Consider the following 19,151-nt stretch of genomic DNA (forward strand, 5'->3'; position numbering starts at 1 on the left):
CACTGTGCTGCCAGTCTTCTAGAAGTGCTTCTGCGAACAGTGCTTAATGCTTGGTAATGATAATGCATGACTGTGTTAATCATTGCTATATTCCTAGCACTGTGCTTTTTAACTGTTACTTACTTGAGAATGTACTCCTATTTGCAAATAAAGTTTGCTGTAAACCAGTGTGCTCTCTTACTGCAGCAGCAGCCTCATACATCTTGTGCTTACCACATCCCTTGTTTGCATCACAAGAACATACTGAGTAACCTGTACCATCTGGGTTTGTGTTGGTATGTCCAATAACAGTGCCAGTGGTGCATTTCTCAGAACGTACCTCAGTTGTTCAGTCATGTGTGGCTGTACATCGAATAGTAACAAATTTAAACAGGATGATTACTATGTGGTATTATACTTCCATAACACAATTTATTTATTAAAAAGGACATACATACATACTCAGAAGAAAAATTGAACTGCAAGATAAAGCCAGTAATCCATGTACAGCATTTAACACAAAATGAGGTTATCAGCTATCCCTGAAAAAGCCTGAAGTGCAGGCAGATGATAACAGACTACCTGCAGCCACAGGACCTGGTAGAATTCTAATTCTGCTTTCTATGTCCTTCAAAGTCAGGATCCTCGATGCAGAAGAAAGATGTAGCTGGAAGGGAGAGGGGTTAGGAGAAACCCAACAGCATTGACTTTGGATTGGCGAGATCAGTGAGAACTCAGGATGTATTTTGTGCCCAACACACACGCACACACACAATTTTTTCTCTTGCTTTGTTCACTGAAAATACCTCGAAGTGACATTCAACCTAGTAGCAATAAGTGTTTCTCAGTACCAGACTATAAAGGAGACTGTCAAAGTCTAATAGGTTCATGTCATCAGGACTAAGGCATCAACCTAAAGTGGTATCCCTTGGCCAATTGTGGGGCAGTTTGAGATTCTGTAATGATAAAAAGATTGCATTGTATTGAAGCATCAATACTGTGTTTCATCTGTGCGCCTCCCCCACGAAGCACCAGCTGAGGGTGGCCGAGTACCAACTTGTTGTCTTGGAATGTCAAGGGTGAAGAACCATGAGCTAGTCCTTTCTTATAGAAACTCTTCTACTAGGTGACCATCCTAGGACAGTGAACAGAGGCCTCTCTGCTTGGGTTTTATGCCCCTGGAACATGTGTAGTGCAGCAGGGGGTCTGCTCTGGGGCGTAAGTGGCTGTAGCGTCCAGGGTAGGGCGGACACTGGCCCTGGTGCCTGTGGTCTGGGACTAGTCAGCACAGTGCAGGCCTCAGCCTTTAGCAGAGGAAACAGCAGGAAAAGGAGTGGAGGAGACCTGCAGGTGAACAGAGAATTTGGTGACACACCAGAACGGGCCAGCCCATGCAAGTGGATGGTGAATTCCACAGTGCAGCTAGGAGCTGCAGGTGTCCCTGGTGCAATGAAAAAGTTAAAACCCCAAACTCACTTGAATGAATTCTGTGATTAAACTGTGAGTTTGTTATGTTTTGTATGCTTTCATTTATTTTTTAGAAATGCTTTTTATAAAGCTTGTTGCAATTTGGTTTTTCAGTTATGTAAAGCATGTTTGCTTTTCAGGTGAACAGTATCAAGTACGATGTAGTCAGGTCTGACTTCTCTTCCTGTCCATTCTTCCCTATATTGGTATGATGCATATGTTCGTACCCAGAGCTGTGCACACACACACACAAAGCACAGATAGACAAAGATACACATGCATCTAGATAGATAGACCCACACATGTTTGCACATAAACGGGTACAGATATACTCAGACACATGAGTGGATACAGACATGCAGTCACATGGGTGCACAGACATAAAACTCACACGCATGTTTGTTCTTTCCTTTCCTCTCTCCCCTCCCTTCCTCTTAATGTGAGTTAGTATTCCATATATAATGTTCTGTGCCTTACTTTCTTCATGTGAGCATGTGTCCTAGAGATCTTTCTGTAACAGTATGTTGAAGTCTTTCTTTGTTTTCCTTTCTTTCCTCTTTTTTTTTTTTGCTGTTCCTTGTGCTCTCATTTATTCAGCTAGTTCTCTATTTGCCCCCAACTGTTTTTTTTTTTTTTTTTTTTTGTAAGCAGTGTTGCAGTGAGAGTTTGTCATTTTGTGCTTTTGATGTTCTGTCTTTAGGGAGCATTCTGAGAAATGGGGTGATATAGCTCAGTCTTTGAGGGTCAATGGAATTTTATAACTTGATATTTTTCTTTATTAAAAACAATAGATTTGTGAGCATCCAATAGCACATTTAACTGGGCTTTTATTATTGAATGTATGTTCTGTGGTGGTAAATGTAACATTTTATTAGCAAGGTAATATCGTACCTTCTTGGAGGTTTTTGTATGTCTCATTATTTTGTCATTGTCAAAAGGAATTAAAGGTAGGAATGATTCGTGTAGTCTTTATTAGTTAATATTAAATAAACCTTAATAGGTGGAAACACCAAATAGGAAACAGGTGATTAAAAACATTGAATGGGCTGGGCGTGATGGCACACACCTGTTATCCAAGTACCTGGGAGGCTGATAGAAGGATTGTGAGTTCAAAACCCAACTCGGCAACCTAGTGAGGCCCTGTCTCTAAATAAAATATTAAAAAAATATTCAATGGCTATATCTTTCCACAGACTTGATTTTTCAGTCACATATCAAAATGAAGGCTTTTGAGGGCTTTTGTTCTTGGCACTCTCAAGATATATTTCTTCTGGCCTGGATCTGTGTTTTGATGACATGTGTAGCTCAGGAATGACCTTCTGTAATACATTTTGAGAGTTGTGCCCTTTTCTCTCCTACCTCCAAGGTTCGTGTTTCATTCGAACGGACCAGCTGGATGGTGAGACGGACTGGAAGCTGAAGGTGGCGGTGAGCTGCACTCAAAGGCTGCCGGCCCTGGGGGTGAGCACCATCAAGACCATGCATCCTTTTATCGTCAGTGGTGATGTCTAGGGAGTAAGGACCTTTCTCTTCATGCCAGCTAAGTTGTACACGCTCTGAGAACACTTTGAGAACTTGTTTTGTTGGTTTCTTAATTTCTAATGAAGAGTCATTAGAAATGGTGCGGTTTCTAAGCACATCAGCTGCTTTATATTGTTGGGGATGTTCTTCTTGGCTTCACACTTAGGCTTTCATTTTTCTTTTTCTACTTTTTGACATTCTCATTAAGTAATCTCAAAGGTGAGGGCTTCTGGGGAACACAGAAGGTTCATTGTTGCTAACTGGCTCACTCCCTCATAGCTACTCGAGGTACTGCTTTGAGAGACTGGGACTCGACCCTGGTTTAGTCCACTTCGAGCCCAGCCTGTCACCTTCAGCTTTTTCTGCTGAAGCATGGAGACCCTCTCTGACAGGAGGAAGGTGTTGTAGTCTCTTAAGCGAGGGGAAGGAGGAAGACTCCAACTTGAGTCTGCCAGATGTTTGTTGTGTCCTATGGAAGTTGTACTTTGGGTCAGAGAGCAAGATTCTGATGCATGTTTATTTCCAGTGATCTCTAAAACGTCAAAATGTCAAGGATCTTCTAAACTGGGGCTGGGGTTGTGGCTTAGTTTTAGAGGGTTTGTCTAGCATGTGTGAAGCACTTGCTTCAATCCTCAGCACCGCATAAAAGTAAATAAATAAAGTGTGTGTTCATCTATAACTAAAAAAGTATTTTTTAAAAAAAGAATCTTCTAAACTGGTGGACGTGTATTTTTTTTTTTTTTTTCTCCATTCTTTGTAAAAACCCTAGTTGTGGCCACTTGATTTTTTTTTTTTTTTTTTTTTTTTTCTGTTAGAGTATTTCTAGTATTGATCTGAGTGGGAGCAGCTTTGTCTTACATGATTTGCTGATATTCCATGGAGAGTAAAGGGAGACTGAGATTGTCTAGGACAACCTTTGAGCACACAGTTGTCAGCCTTGGAAAGAAGGTTGGGTACCGTAGATTGCATTAGGATCAAAATAACTACTGATTATGCTACATGTGGTTTGCACCCACTGGGGATAGCAAGAGTCACCAAATCTGTGCTGGACTTTCTGGAAACTAGGAAATGGCACACCGGCTGAAATGTTGTGCTTCTTCCATCTTCAGTGTTTATTTCACTGAAGTTAGAAATATTCCTCTGTGTTCTTTGGCTTTCCCAGAACCAGTCATCCCCAGCAAGCTTCATATTCCTTCTTTGTCTGTGTATTCTTCATCATATGAGAATGTCTTGTAGTCACTCTTATCATCTCCTCTCTTCCTTTCTCTTCTGACACCTGAAGAATACCATACATGTTTGCCTCTAGTGCCATGCAGAATGAGTCCAGGCTAGATTTGAAACACAGGTTGTAGTTTTCTCACCTTGAGGTAGAGAGTGACCCTTCTTAGCTGACCAGCCATCTCTAGCACCCTTTCATGGAGTCAGGAACCAATTCCTACTTTATTTATTTTAAAATGTATATACACTAGAAGAGGGCATCTAAATAGCAAGTCTTTTTCCTTCTTCAAAGTAGAATTATAGGGTAAAAGGATACCTCAATTTCAGGCTTCTGGTCTTTCTAAACTGTTGGAGAAGAGTTGTACTAAAACACTGAGTAATTAGTGACAGATGATTATTAGGCATTATCTTTTAAAATATTTAACATAAGCATGAAAGAAAAAAATTCATTTTGACAGAGAATGTAGACAAATCATTGTTTTAAATCTGCGCTTCTTGGAGCACTAATAGACTGAAATTTTCCATCACATGCTTCCTGGAAACCTGTATTCTCATTTGGTTGTTCACCGCTTACCTTTGCCATTTCATGGTGGTGCTTGCCAACATGAAATGTACATGTATGCTCGTGTATATAGTAGTCTTCCAGATATATACAAGTGTGTATCCTGCCTTTAATTTTCCCAATTTTAAACACAGAAATATTTCTCTTATTCTGTACATCGTGTAGTCCCTTTCATTCCCCAGGTTGAAAGTTTATTTTGGAAACTGCTTGAATTTCTTTTCTGGATCAGGATTTCTCCATCAAAGCCAGTAGCACCAGCTAGATTATTTCTTTTTAAGGTCTGTTAATTCTCAGTGTTGTGTGATGGCTTACTTAAGTTCTATAGGATATTAGGTATTAGCTCCATGTTCTGAGTTGTCATAGCTTTTCTCTTTTATGGTTGGTGGTGAGGGATGGAAGATTCTTTCAGCCAGTGGATGAGGGGAATAAAGGAATCATGCTTGCCATCCATGCCCCCATTGACCAGTTGACTCTCATATCTTCGAAGCAGAAGAGCTACATGCCATGAAGTCACAAGTACAGCACTGAGGCATTTTTCCTCCCGAAGGGTTGTGGGGGAAGGTACACCAGCAGCTCCTGCATGTCAGAAAACATGCCCAGCTGTTTTCCATGATGGCAGTATCATTCACTGTCTCCTTTGGCAGTGGAAGAGTGACCCAGTATCTGTTGTCAGCAACATCCACTGTTGTCACCATTTGATCTTAGTTTTTGTGACCTTGTGTGGTGAAGTCTCTGCAGTTTTAGTTGGCATTTCCCTGGTGGCTTGTTTTGTGAGCTTTGCCTCACATGCTGTTTGCTGTCTTTGTATTCTCTTTGGTGAAGTGTCTGTCCATGTCTTTCCAGTGGCCTTGTATGGAATTCCTAGAATGTGTTGTCCAGGTGGTTATGTCCTGGGCGGTGCTGGGAATTGAACCCAGGGCCTTGTGCTTGCGAGGCGAGCACTCTACCAACTGAGCTATCTGCCCAGCCCATGGCAGAGGAGATCTTTGACTTTGTCATTCTAGTCGGCAGCAGCCCTCTGTTTCTTCACCTGCAGTATCAGATTGGACTTGAGTCAGTGTTGGAGAAAAGTGCAGAGACCACTTGTTGCATCCCATCTTGTCTTGGGGGGCTCATTCGATCTTGTGTATTATGGGGTAGCTGTCAGTTGTATGCAGAAACTTGATCAGGTCAGGAAGTTCTTCCTAGTACTGGTTTGCTGAGAGGTTTGCCATGAATAGATATTGGCTTTTCTGTACCTATTGAATGAGCATATGGTTTTTTTCCTTTATTAAAAATAATTTTTGTGAACTGATTTTATTTTTTATTACCAGCAGAATGGGACAAACCCTGTTTTGTCTTGCTGAGAGTCCTTTTTACATATTGCAGCATTTGACATTTTGTTGAGGATTTTTTGTTCCACTGCTCGTGAAGGACATTGCTCAGTATTGTTTTTGTTTAATGTCTTTAGTTTGACATCTAGAAATATGATGGCTTCATAAAGCAACTTGGAGAGTCTTTTTGCCTCTTGAAATTTTCAAGTTTTTGGTGTAAGATTGGTGTTATTTCTTTTTTATATGTTGAACAAATTCACCTTTGAAACCATCTGGTCCAGGAGTTTACTTTTTGGGGAACTATTTATGAATTGAATTTTGTTTATAGATGTGAAACTAATCAGGTTTTTCAGCAGCTTATGATACTTACTTTCTTTGTGTTTTAGTCAATTTTCTCTGCGCCTGAAAGAAAAGGCAAACATTGACCAACAAATAAGAATGTGATTGCACTCATGGAAAATTCTCAAAGTAGACCAGCAGTTGCATGGACTTGGCACTGTGGGGTGGGGGTGCTAAAAGGTGGATGAGAACACTTTGTGGGATGGCGGAAATGTTCAATATCTTGAGTATTTGATATTTTGATGGTCATAGGCATATATCAAAACACATAATTTTACACTTCATGTGTGGCGTATTATACTTAAATTATACACTAATAAAGTAGTTAAAACTTCATTGTACCATTTTCTATACTTTAGGTAATCTCTGTGATGTGGAAAGTCACATCTTATTATATTAAAATATGAGGATACTCTTTTTCATTTTTATTTGTGCCACACATACTCATGTAAATATATATTTGAGATTATTTAGACAATTATACATCTAATATAAAGCTACTTTAAAAGTGTTATGGCTATTGTACTTCAGTAGGGAGCATGGCTTAGCATTTGAGTGAAACAACTCTATGGTTATTGAAAACATTTTAAATTTTAACTGAATTTCTGATTCATTAATCAGGTGAAGTTTGTAGCTTCATAAAATTGGGCATTTTGAAAATTGAACTTTTTTCATAGAGAAGACAGCTCTGATTTTATCCTGGACACTGGCAAGGCAATTTAGTTTGTTGCTTGTTTTGACTCGCATGTCGCTGCTGTCAGGGGTTAGGGATATTCTGTGCGTCACTGCCAGTCGTGTCACAGCAGAGCACGGTGTCATGGCATCTAGAGTGCACTAACCTGCACATACTAATCTTTTCCTGAGAACAGAGGCAGGCTACCCACAGAGAGCTCTGCTGCTTCCACTGCCATCCCAGCAAACTTATGAGGCCAGAGCCGAGCCCTCGGGAGCCGTGGTGAGAGCTGTGTGCAGGCCCTGCAGCTCAGATGCCATTTGTTGATCTTGTTGCCAGGCCGCATAGACGTTTGGAAAAATATGTTTCTGGCTTTTGTGATCAAGCAAATTTATTAACAACCATGAGGCCACAGTAATTTTCAATAAATCATGACTTGCTGATTTATTTCAAAAGATCCATACAGCAGTAAACAATACCATTTACATTTAATTAGTTTTATTGAACGAAAGGCAATTTTATTTGTAATGAACCACATGTTATGATTAAGGATGTATTTTAATGACCTTTAAGTAATGCGAACAAATGTTGCCCTTGACCTAATAGCAGAGGCTTTCCTACATTATTGAAAACTTCTGAATGATTTTTAAATTATCGTGAAAAGCTTCGAATGACGTTCTCATTATTGTGCCATTATTCAGTCATTTGATGTCTAATATACCAGATGAAATGCACTCTTGTAAGTGTCCACTGCATGTAGAAATGAGGATGGTTGCTGGCTTGCTCTTTATTTTACTATATCAGAAGGTAGTGTGCGGTATGAAAGTTTCATGTTTTGGAAATCACTGTGTGTCGCTGTGTGACAGTATGATATTTAAATGAAGAATGATTCTGAGTCTTACCTTATCCATAGTCTTTTGGTTTCTTATTAAAAATTCTGGTAGTATTTTCACAAGTCCAAGTTACTATGCCATGTATTTCTTCTTTGGCAAACCATCTTGGCTTAATTAACTTGAGGATAAATTGTTGTCAGTTCCTGTGTAGTCTAAGATGTAGTAATCGCCCCACTGTGGTGACCTAGTGTGTCCACCCATCATCCGGCTTCACTCCACCCATCATCCGGCCTCTGTTCTCTAGAACTTGAGAACTAGTCTCCTGTATCCCAGAGGTCTGGAAGGGATGGGAGTTATCTTTCGCTCATGGGAGTTTGGAAAGCAGGAGAAGAGCAGCTGTCTTCTTCTCATGGTGTTTTCTGCTGGCAGATGTCTTTGTGGGGCCTAAGCTACTGCTTCTCCTCTGCCATTTGGACAGTGGTCAGCTTTATTGTGTCTCCACTTTGATTCATGCAGTGATATCTCCCTGGAGGGTTGTTTGATCAACGTTTTTGAGAGTATTTTGGAGGCTTAGGCATGAGTTTCTTCCCTTCCTCAGGTATTGGAAGTGTTGTGTTCTGTATGAGATTTGCTTTGCTAAAAAGATCTAGCTTCTGATTTGTAAAATGAAACTTGACTGATATAACCCAAGTCAAGAGAAAACCTTTTCTCCTGTATTTGACAGCCCAGAAATAGTGGTCCAAGGTTAGTGGGGGTAGCTTTGTCTTTTTTGACAGGTGACTTCCCACAAGGGTTCTCAGCTACTCTCAATTGCATGCTGGCCAGTGACAGAGGGGAATGAAGGCAGATGGCCTGCATCGCTGCTTTTTTGTTGCTTTGTAAGATCAGTCACATGATCACATCTGGCGTGGAGAGTGCTGAGGAATGTATTAGGAAGCCACCTGTCTAGCTTTAAAAGGAGAGGAGACGCAAGATGGAAGATAGTTTCTGCCACACCAGTTTTTCATTGTGCCTTCTGTTGAGTGTCTCTGATTTCTAATGATGTTTATTGGATCAGGTAGCCTAGAACTCTTCAGTCAGTTCTCTTAGAGGATTTTACTGCCTTGAGAACAGTATATCCTTTTTAGCCATTTTTTACTTAGCATCAGTCACAATGCTCTTGTTCTTCAAATAAAAGTCTAAGCAGTTCATAAATTTATATGTTCCAACTCACTGAAAGTGAGAAATTAATGAAATGTGAACAGCAAAAGTCAATGTGTCATCTAGAAATGAAAGAAGGAATGAAAGTTTCAGACACTGTGTGTCATTCTCAGGGCTGGAGCATGACATACAACCTGCCCATCCACTTACAGAAGAGATGTGGCAGAAAAGGTACCTGTGTGGGCAGCATGAGGGAGCCCACTAGCCAACCTTCACTCCTGCATGTGTCACAGTCAGCTGTGGCACATGCTGTCAGACTTTTCCACTCATCATTTCTGATCCCACTCTCATCAGCACACGGTTTTGCCTGTGCAGAAAAAGGGTTTGATCCAACAGAAGTTCCTGCAGTTCCTGGCCAGTAAAGCCTGTTGCCTCTGTTGGTAACTGTTTTCCTCCTTTGCCTAATCTGACAATGAAGGATGACTCCTGCTCCTGTGTAAAGATAATTTTTCCATGGTTTTGTGTTGCTCCTGTCTGACCACGCTTTTCAGAGACCTTGACTAATCAATAATTCCCATCTTTCCCTCTCTTGGTCAGTCTCTCTCTCTCTTCCTTTCCATTGTGCCCTGAGACCTGAACCTGCTTTGGTTTCTCGTGTCTTCCTTCACCTGCATTTTCCTCTTTAGCTTAATTAAAATTTTCTTTTAGTTGTAGATGGACACAATACCTGTATTTTGTTTATTTATTTTTCATGTGGTGCTGAGGATCAAACCCAGTGCCTCACATGTGAGGAGCAAGCTTTCTACCTCTGAGCTACAACCCTAGCCCTAATCAAGTGTTTAAGATTCTATTTTAGTTATCTTGTTGGCTTTGTAGGTATGACTCTTTACGTTTTTAGTGGTTGCTAGAGATTGCAACATGCTTTGACCTGGACATGTACTATTGTGAAAGGCCCGCATGGCATCGCTTTCCTGACAGTGAAGACCTTTGTCATTGAGTAGATCTTTCTGCCCCACCTGGCCTTCATGCTGCACGTGTATTCTGTCCACATTAGCAGAAGTTAATCCTTCAGGTTTACCTGTTTTAAAGAAATTAGGTGAAAAAAAATGGATTTTTCTTTTGATGTTTGTATAGATCGTTGTTGTTTTTGTTCCTTATCATTCTTCCTAGAGAGCTGAGTTTTCAGCCTGATATTGTCTCCCTGCAGGCTGAAGAACTGTCAGTGTTCTCATAGCTGGTGGGGAGCCACTGGGATTAGTTCTCTTTTAATTCCTCTGAAAACGCCTTTATTTTTTTCATGTTCTTCAAGGGTCTCTTTACTGACTTTGTATTCTAGCTTGAACTCTCCCCACATCTCTTCTTTGAACAGTTGGTTCTTTTGTCCTCTGCCTTGATTATTTGTAGCAAGAAGTCAACGGTATTTTGATGGCCACTTCCTTTCCTATAATGTGTCAATATTTTCCTAGACGTTTTTAGGATTTTATTCCCATATGTCTTTGTTTTTGTAGTAATTGATAGTTTTAAATTTTATATATCTTTGTAGTGATTTTTTTTTAAGCTTCTTTAATGTACATTTTGGGCTGTCAATGGATTTGGCATAATTTTGTTAACTATTTCTTCAGATAGTTTTCCTTTCCCCTTCTCTTTCTACTTTCTGAAATCCTGCTATAAGCACATTAGACTTCGTGATCCTCCCTCCATGGCTTTGTGGCTGTATTCGTTTTTAAACAAACAAACAAAAAATCATATTTTTTTTTGTCACTGACTATTCCATTATCTGCAATCTGCTGTTAATAAGCTCATCTAGTGACAATATTGCAGATATTCTATCTTTGCAATTCTGGAATTTCCGTCTGGTTGTTTTTTCTTATCTGCTCTTTCTCTGCTGTGATTTCTAATGGCTTTGTCTTCAGAAGCTTGTTTTAAGTATCTGAATTGTTAGAAAACTACCTTAGATTTCTCATCTCTTGATTTTCATGCTCAGTGTGTTCAGGGTGGGTGTTCACCTATTGTATTCTTTCTTGGGATGGGTTTTGTGTTTTTGTTTCTTTATATGTCTGGAAATTTGAATTGTATCTCCAGCTTTAGTAATGATACCTTATAGAGACACAGGATTCCATTAGATTTTTCTGAAGAGTGTTGGATTTTGGTTTGGTTTTCACTATGGTTAGCTTGGGTGAGGTCCTTCTTCACTTCTTTTCCTTCTCTGGGCTGCTTGGAATTTGCACTGTGCTTGATTTAGGGGTCAGACTGAGATTATAAACAACTTTTCAGGCCCCTCTGTGTGGTACCCCCTTCTCCCAGACTTTAGTTTCTCCTTAACTTTTCAGATGTTTGGTCATCCTACTCTCCTAACTCTGGTTTTTCACCTACATTCAGAAAGGAAATCAGATTTATAAAAATGGCAAGTTCTTTGTATCAGAGATCATTGAAACCACCCCTAGCTTTGATGATTTGTTAGGACTCTCAGAAACCAGGCAGCCATCCTCCTTATGACTGCGATGCATTACAGGGAAAGGGCTTTGAGCACTTCCAACCAGGGGCATTCCTCAGCTCCTTAGCAAGGACCAGCCACAGAGGTATCGACCATGATTCTGGAATACCAGAAGGAAAGCAGGTATTCGGGACAAAACAGTGCTTGCCTTCAGTTGAGGGGTGCAGAGCCTTTCTCTTAAACCCTTGTTCCCTGAATGCAACCTTGTGTGTAGGTCCTTCCGAGGACCAGGCCCCTCAGGAGACTGTGTGAAGTCTCCTGCCCAACACCCATCCCACTGGCAGTGTGACCGCACACACTTTACCTTCAGGATGCCAGTTAAACAAAGCTGGTCTACTTACCAGAGAACTCGTCTTTTGAATCCTCTACTATCACATATGACTGTGGTCTCTACAGCTCATTGGAGCTTACCCACTTACAGATGCTTGCCGAGGAACTTCCAGACAGTTCTGAGATCAAAGGTCCTTCAAGTCCCTCCTCCCTTCCCTCTACATTCCCAGGTGTTGGGGTTTTACTGTTCCAAATTCGTGGTATTTCATTTGGCCATCTTGACTTTAATGTCTCCTGTGCTTCCCCAGACCTTTCACCTGGGATTGTACTCAAGGGGGACAAAGTCTTTTTTAAAAAAAGGAAAACATTTTTTATACAGCCTAACCAGGAAGACACATCATGCTTATTAATAATTTGTCAAGAGGAAATTCTTAATATTCAACCACTTTCAGAATGACTGTGAAATGCCATCTCTTGTCCTGATCATCTGACAGGGAGAGGGCTGGAAAAGATCATTCACCCCCTGGGCACCAGCACTCAGCACTGCCTGCCTTTCTCAGGTGTGTATGCAGTGACAGGTGAGGGGAGTAGACTCAGGCTCAGTCATCTGCTGTGAGCTGCAGCTGTTGGAACAGCAGAGAGCACACTGAACAGCATGGAGACACAAGAAAGAATAGGACCCTCCCAGGGCCTTGAGGGTCCCTCCTTGTGATGCGCAGCTGTGAGTGGGAGCACAGATTGTTTGTAGTTTGCCTGCACAGCTGGGGTGTAGACTGACCACCGGCAACTCAAGTTCAGATGGTGTGGTGTCTTTGAGAATGAGCCCTGGTGTTGGCACTGCTTTCAAGGTTTTGGTATTACGGAGGGGTCTGAAGTCTACTTCCCCATCTCTGAGGACTGTGAGTCTGTCCTTCATCTTTGTGTCTCAGCTCATGTTCACTGGCTGACAGGACCACTGTGTTGTCAGACCTGGCCCTCAGGGACTATAAGCCAAGGGTGGTGCAGGACTGTGGGGCTGTTTGATGTGTTGTGGCTTCAGGCTCTACCCTGATTACGAAATCCTGTGGACAGCCTCAGGCAAAGTGCCAGCTTCTCCCAGGTGGCTCTGACATACTGGCCATGAGAATGACCATCTCTGTTGAGCTTAAGCACTGCTTCTTTGTTACCTTCCACTCTAATTCACAGTGCTGGCAAACAGGATCTAATTATCACCTCTGACACATACCATAAGGAAGATTTTAATTAGCAAATGAAAATTTCCCAGGTCATTTTATTTAGTTATAACATTGAAATTAATTCACATGTTCTGTATTTCAGGACCTTTTTTCTATCAGTGCTTATGTTTATGCTCAGAAGCCACAACTGGATATTCATAGTTTTGAAGGAACATTTACCAGGGTAAGTTGAATCTTTTGTTCAGTACAAATATGCTTATTGTCTGTATAAGTTAAAGGTAGAGGACCTTCCTTTTGAGAGAGTAATTTGAACAAGAGTAAATTCATATGGAACCTCTGAATTAGAGAGGGAAAGTTTGGAGAGTTGTCAGGTTCGTAGATGTTCCCATGTAATCTGTGTGTCTGTGGGCTATGTTCAGTACAGTTTACTAATATTTTTAGCATATTTGGATAGATAGCATTCTTCTCCCCTAAAAATATGAGTCAGTGAAATGGTCTAATTTAACTTTTTGAGATAATTATGATAGTCACATAATTTCTCGATTTGTTATTCAAATAAGTATATATGTACGAGGCCAGTGTGGGCAACTCAGCCTGTTCAAAACACAGTGTAAAAACCCTGGGGATGCAGCTCAGTGGTGGAGTGGTTGCCTCCCTTGTGCAAGATCCTGGGTTCCATCTCCAGTACTACCGGAAAACCCACAGACAGCAGAAACTCAGGAATGGAAAATGTGAACAAGAGCTGACTGAACTTGGAAAGTGACAGAAGAACACAAATGTTTGAGAAGTGAGGACTGCATGTGCCCAGGGACAGAAGGAAGAGGACATCAAAAGGAAGTTCAGAATGGAAAGGATGTGAGATAATGAAAGATGTCAGCAGATCAGTAAGTGCAGAGCTCAGAGGCCAGCAAGAAATATTCAGCATTAGAGTCTTGAAACAGTTTTGAAATTTTACAGCTTGCCTAAATGTTCCCAAATTAGGGATACCTGAATCTGCATTTGAGAGCCCTGTGTACCTGTAAGAATGCCAGGATACATAATATTGTGTATTTACGTATCCCGTGTGCCTGTGAGAACACAGGATATGTAACTACCGTGTATCTCATATTTGATGGAAAAAAGTCCTCGGGTTCTCCAGGCAACAAAGCCAGTGCATGTCTCCTGGGAGGCAGTTAGGTTGGCTCCAGACTCAGCCTGCAGAGCAAGGCAGGAGTGGAGCTGCATTTTGAAGAGCCTTGGGTAAAACAGAGCTGGGGATTCTCCTCCCTGAAGACTGTCTTTCAAGCTGCACAACTGTGGAGAAAGAGAAGATGGTGGATTAGAGGAAGGGCGCACTTCGCAGCAGGTCCTTAGCTCCAGGTGTGAAAAACAGGAAGACTGACATCAGTGAAGCAGGTAGCTGTCGGAACTCACAGAGATTCAGTACTGGACAGTTCAAGAAACCATAGAGACCCAGCAGTCATAAACTCCAAACACAATATGAGGAATAATGTGTTAGATGTGCCAGCTTGACTGCTCAGGGGAGGGGGAGTGTAGACAAAGAGAGAGGAAAGCACGGGGTGGGGACGATGGGCTTGGGGGAAACTAGAATGGAGAAGGAGGGTGATCTTAATGGACCCAGATTCGTGGGTGAAATAGTTGACTAAAAAGCAGCCAAAATTGCTCAGCCTTTGGGTGGATAGTTTTTTGGCAACCATTTACAAGTGCTGTGTCTCAGTTGAGAACTCAAAGGAAGTGGCCAGCTGACACAGGAGTTGCCTGTTGTGGGTCCCCAAGTGTGTCTGGACCAGTGTAACTGAAACAGGTGCAAAGAGAATTGTGCCTCGGGCATCTAGCTTCTAATCCTGAGGAGAGGGAGAGCGTGCCCTTTGTCGACAGCCCATAGGGCCTACTGAGAAGATGCAATCTGGGGCTTCTGCCCTCCCGGACTGATACTGGGTGGTTTACATCCATTGCAGCGAATGTGAGACCTGTGGTGGAGGTTTAGACCCTACACCCTAACCATGGACTTTATGGGAGTCACCTGACATGTAGACATCCAGCAGAGATTGGCAGCTCTCCAGCAACAGGGTGTTAGTCAAATCTCAGATGCCCTCCCTCAGAGGTCCAGAGGTCTGCGAAGACTAAATCCCAACTACTAGAGCTTCCAATTTAGAACTCTGCACCACTCCTGCTACAGGATTGCACAGTTTGTCATTATTGCCCAGTCTATCCCACCCTATATTGGGAGACAGAAAGCTGAGAGCTGCTACAACCAGCTTTGACTCATGTCCAAAATGGCTGGCAGTTAGGTGAGGTATGCAAAAACCTTGAGCTTAACAATACCCAGCCCTTGACCCAAGGGTAACAGAGCCCAAAAATAAACACAAAGAATGAAAATCCACCAGTGCCAACAATTTGGATCAATTCACTGAAAGCAAGCCCTTTATTTGAGAGTTTTCTCTTATAACCCCCACATTTAATTATTTTTATTCTCTTTTTAAGTTTTTAAACTTTTTTCAAATTTCATCAAATATATATATTTATATATATATATTCATTACTTGTGATATTGTGTGTGGGTTTGTGTTTTCTGAATAGTTTCAGAAAAAATATATATTTGCATAATTTTACTTTAATTTTAAGGCCTTTATTGGTGGGTGATGCTGGGTATTGAATCCAATTTTAATGTTATTCTTCATCATGTTTATTATTGAGCCTTGGTTTGACATAAGTGGGGTAAAATTATATGTGGGTTTGAGTTATTTTGATCTTACAATTCTTTGTACATACCTTGATTTTTGTCTCTCTTCAGTATCTTCCTCCACCATTTTATTACTTTTAGTTATATTTTTACTCCTCCTTTTTTTTGGAGGGGTGGTGTACCAGAGATTAAATCCAGGGGTGCTTAACCACTGAGCCACATCCCCAACCCTTTTTTGTTTTATTTTTTATTTTCTGAAACAGGTCTCCTTAAGTTGCTTAGGTCCTTGCTGTGTTGCAGAAACTGACTTTGAACTTGTGATCCTCCTGCCTCATCCTCTTGAGTTGCTGGGATTACAGGCATGTGTCATTATGCCTGGCTGCTACTCCTTTATAGCCATCAGCTAGTACGTATCTCTGGCCTCTCCCCTGTCACTTTTTAAGTATTTCAGATTTTTTCTTGCTTTCCTATACTATGTTCTCTTCACTTAAGAAATCTATTCCCACTATCTGTTAGGATTATATAGTTTATGCAGTTCCTTCCCCAGTCACATTGTTGAGATTATTAATACAGTGGAAATGTAGTAGGCACCTGCTGTTGAATGTGTGATCAAGTTCACTTTTTTTTTTAAATTTTTGTTGGCGATGATGTTAAATGCTTACTCCACCATTCCTATGTAAATGGCAGTTAGTGTTGTAGGTGTCAAAGTAGACACTGACCATTTATTTTAAGACTGTGTATCTGTTGCTAACATTAGTGCTACTCCTGTCTCTCCTTTACTCGAAGGGGCTCTAGAAAGTGTTTGGGACACTTCAGATTCACATACTAGAGTCCTGATGCTGAGTAGTACTCACAGCTCAGTCAAATAGCAGTGACTCTCAGCCCACACATGATCTTGTCTCATCTGAACCACAACAGTACTTAAATACGTAGAATTGGATCGACAACCATAAACCAACTACTAGGCCCCAAAGAGGAACACCAGACGAGGACATATACTCATACTTTAACAATGGAGAGAAGTCACAGAACAAAAAACACAACTATATACAAAAGAACATGCATATAAATGAGGAAGGTGAGTCCCTTTTAATTGATATAAAAATCCAAGACCTTTGTAAACCTTAGGAAACAGGCAAACAAATCTTCTCCCAAAATTCATAATCCTCCAACTAAGGATCCCACAGATAAGGGAATGAAATTCCAGAAAAGATGATGAAAAGCTGATTATTAAAATGTTCAGTGAACTAAAAGAAAATATAAGGAACCAATTAAGGGAACAAGTATAGTAGATGAAAGACCATTTCAGTAAAGAAATGGGGATAATGAAAAGAAACCAATCAGAACTCAGAAATTGAAGACACAATCAAATTCACTTGAAAGCATCATCTCTACATTAGATTGTGTAGAAAACAGAACTTCAGGCCTTAAAGACATGGTGTATGAACTTGAATACGTAATATGCAATTAAAGGGAAAAAAAATAAAAGACCACAATCAGAATATGCAAGAACTCCGAGACAGCATTATGAGAACAAGCCCAAGAGTCATTGGGACTGAAGAGAATATGGAGACACAGGCTTAAGAACATCTTCAATAAGATAAAAATCCAAAATTTCCTCCATATTAGAAATAAGATAAGCATCAACATACAGGAAGCATATAAGACCACAAATAGACAAAATCAAAACAGAACCTCTCCAAAATACACTATAATCAAAATGCCTAACATTGAAAATAAGGGAAAAAGTATTAAAAACTGCAAGAGAAACACATTAGGTCATATTTAGAGGCAGACCAATAAAGCTCACTTCTGACTTCTCAACTCAGATCCTAAAATCAAGGAGTCCCTGGAATGAGATATTCCAAGCTCTAAACCTAAATGCTGCCAGTCAAGATTTTTATGTCCAGTAAAGCTGTCTTTCAAAATCAATGCAGAAATAAAAACCTTCCATGGCAAGGATAAACTAAAAGAATTCATGACCAGTAGGCACTACAAAGAATACTCACATATATTTACATGGAGGAACCCGAAAACAAATCCCAAATCTCCCAAATAGTGGAAGATCACTAGAAGAGCAACCAAGTAAATGAAAATCAAGACAGAATTAAATATGGCAAACAAACCTAAATGGCAGCAAATGGTTTCCACTTGCCAATGAAAAGGCATAGATTTTCATAATGGATTTAAAAAGAAATCCAACTATACCCTGTTTGCAAAAGACTCACCTCATAGGCAAAGACTGGTAGGATGAAAGTAAAGTGATGGAAAAACATATTCCATGCCAATGGAGTCCCAAAACAAGCAGAGATAGCTATTTTTTTCATATCTGACTGCAGATTTCAAGCAAAAAATAATTATAAGAGACAAGATTACTACATACTAGTTAAGAAAACAATTCAACAAGAAGATATAATGATAGTAAACATATATGACCCAAATGTCAGTGTACCTAATTGCATTTAAAAAAGTACTCCTTGACATTAAATCCCAGATACACCCTAATAGAATAATATGGGGTGATTTGGACACAACCCTATCACAAAAAGACAGATGATCCAAACGTAAAATCAATAAAGATATTTCTGACCTAAATAATACTGTATATGTATCAAATGTACATAAGAAGGCATGCACAGAATATTTCACCCCAAAACAGCTGAGTTTTCTTTCTTTCTTAGCTGTTTATGGAAACTTTTCCAAAGTGGATCATATTCTGGGTCACAATGCAAGTATTTGTTACTAAATTTCTAAAAATTATGTAATCCTGTGTACTTATCATCATAATGACACAGAAATCAACAGCATGAAAAATAATAGAAATCACAGAAATACATAGAGATTGAAGTATACTCTTTCAAATGAGAATGGATCATAGAAGTGAGAGAAGAATTCAAGAAATTCTTAGAGGCAAATGAGAACAAAGATACAACATATCAAATCTCTGAAACAGTTTGAAAGCAGTTCTAAGCAGAAAACATAACACTGAATGCCTACGTTTTATCAGTAGAACCCAAATAAATAAGCTGATACTCCACCTCAAGACCTTAGAAAAGGAAGAGCAAACTAATGCCAAGACCATTGGAAAGCAGAAAATTCTTAGTAAGATCAGCACTAATATTACCTTACTAATTATAAAAATACACAGGATCAATGCAACAGAGTTCTTTGAAAATATTGATTGATAAACTCTTATACAGTCTAACCAAAAGAGAGACACTCAAATGAACAAAATTAGAAATGAATAAGGAGATATCACCACACACTTTTGGTATCTAGAGAATCATTAGAAACTATTTTGAAAATACTACAATAAACTGAAAAATCTAGAAGACATTCACATATTTCTAGACACCTATGACCTGCTCAGATTGAACCCGTCAAGTAATGAAATTGAAACAGCAATTAAAAGCCTTCCAACAAAGGAAAGCTCAGAACCATGTGGATCCTCAGCTTAATTCTACTACATCTTTAAAGAAGAACT

At 40.1% G+C, this 19,151-nt stretch overlaps 1 protein-coding gene across 8 annotated transcripts in view; it reads left to right on the forward strand.

Moving 5' to 3' along the window:
- The window catches only part of ATP9B (ATPase phospholipid transporting 9B (putative)), a 251,906-nt gene that overhangs the window by 93,836 nt on the left and 138,919 nt on the right, over positions 1-19,151 (forward strand). For 7 of the 8 annotated variants that reach the window (XM_079109170.1, XM_079109167.1, XM_079109168.1 and 4 more), the window contains 2 exons: positions 2,813-2,907; positions 13,127-13,207. In XM_079109170.1, coding sequence (XP_078965296.1) covers positions 2,813-2,907; positions 13,127-13,207 — 176 coding nt within the window. The remainder of the gene's footprint in view (positions 1-2,812; positions 2,908-13,126; positions 13,208-19,151) is intronic. The other variant, XM_079109169.1, reaches the window with a different exon arrangement.

The sequence above is a fragment of the Sciurus vulgaris genome (assembly GCF_902686455.1).
Source record: "Sciurus vulgaris genome assembly, chromosome: 13".
Lineage (NCBI taxonomy): Eukaryota > Metazoa > Chordata > Mammalia > Rodentia > Sciuridae > Sciurus > Sciurus vulgaris.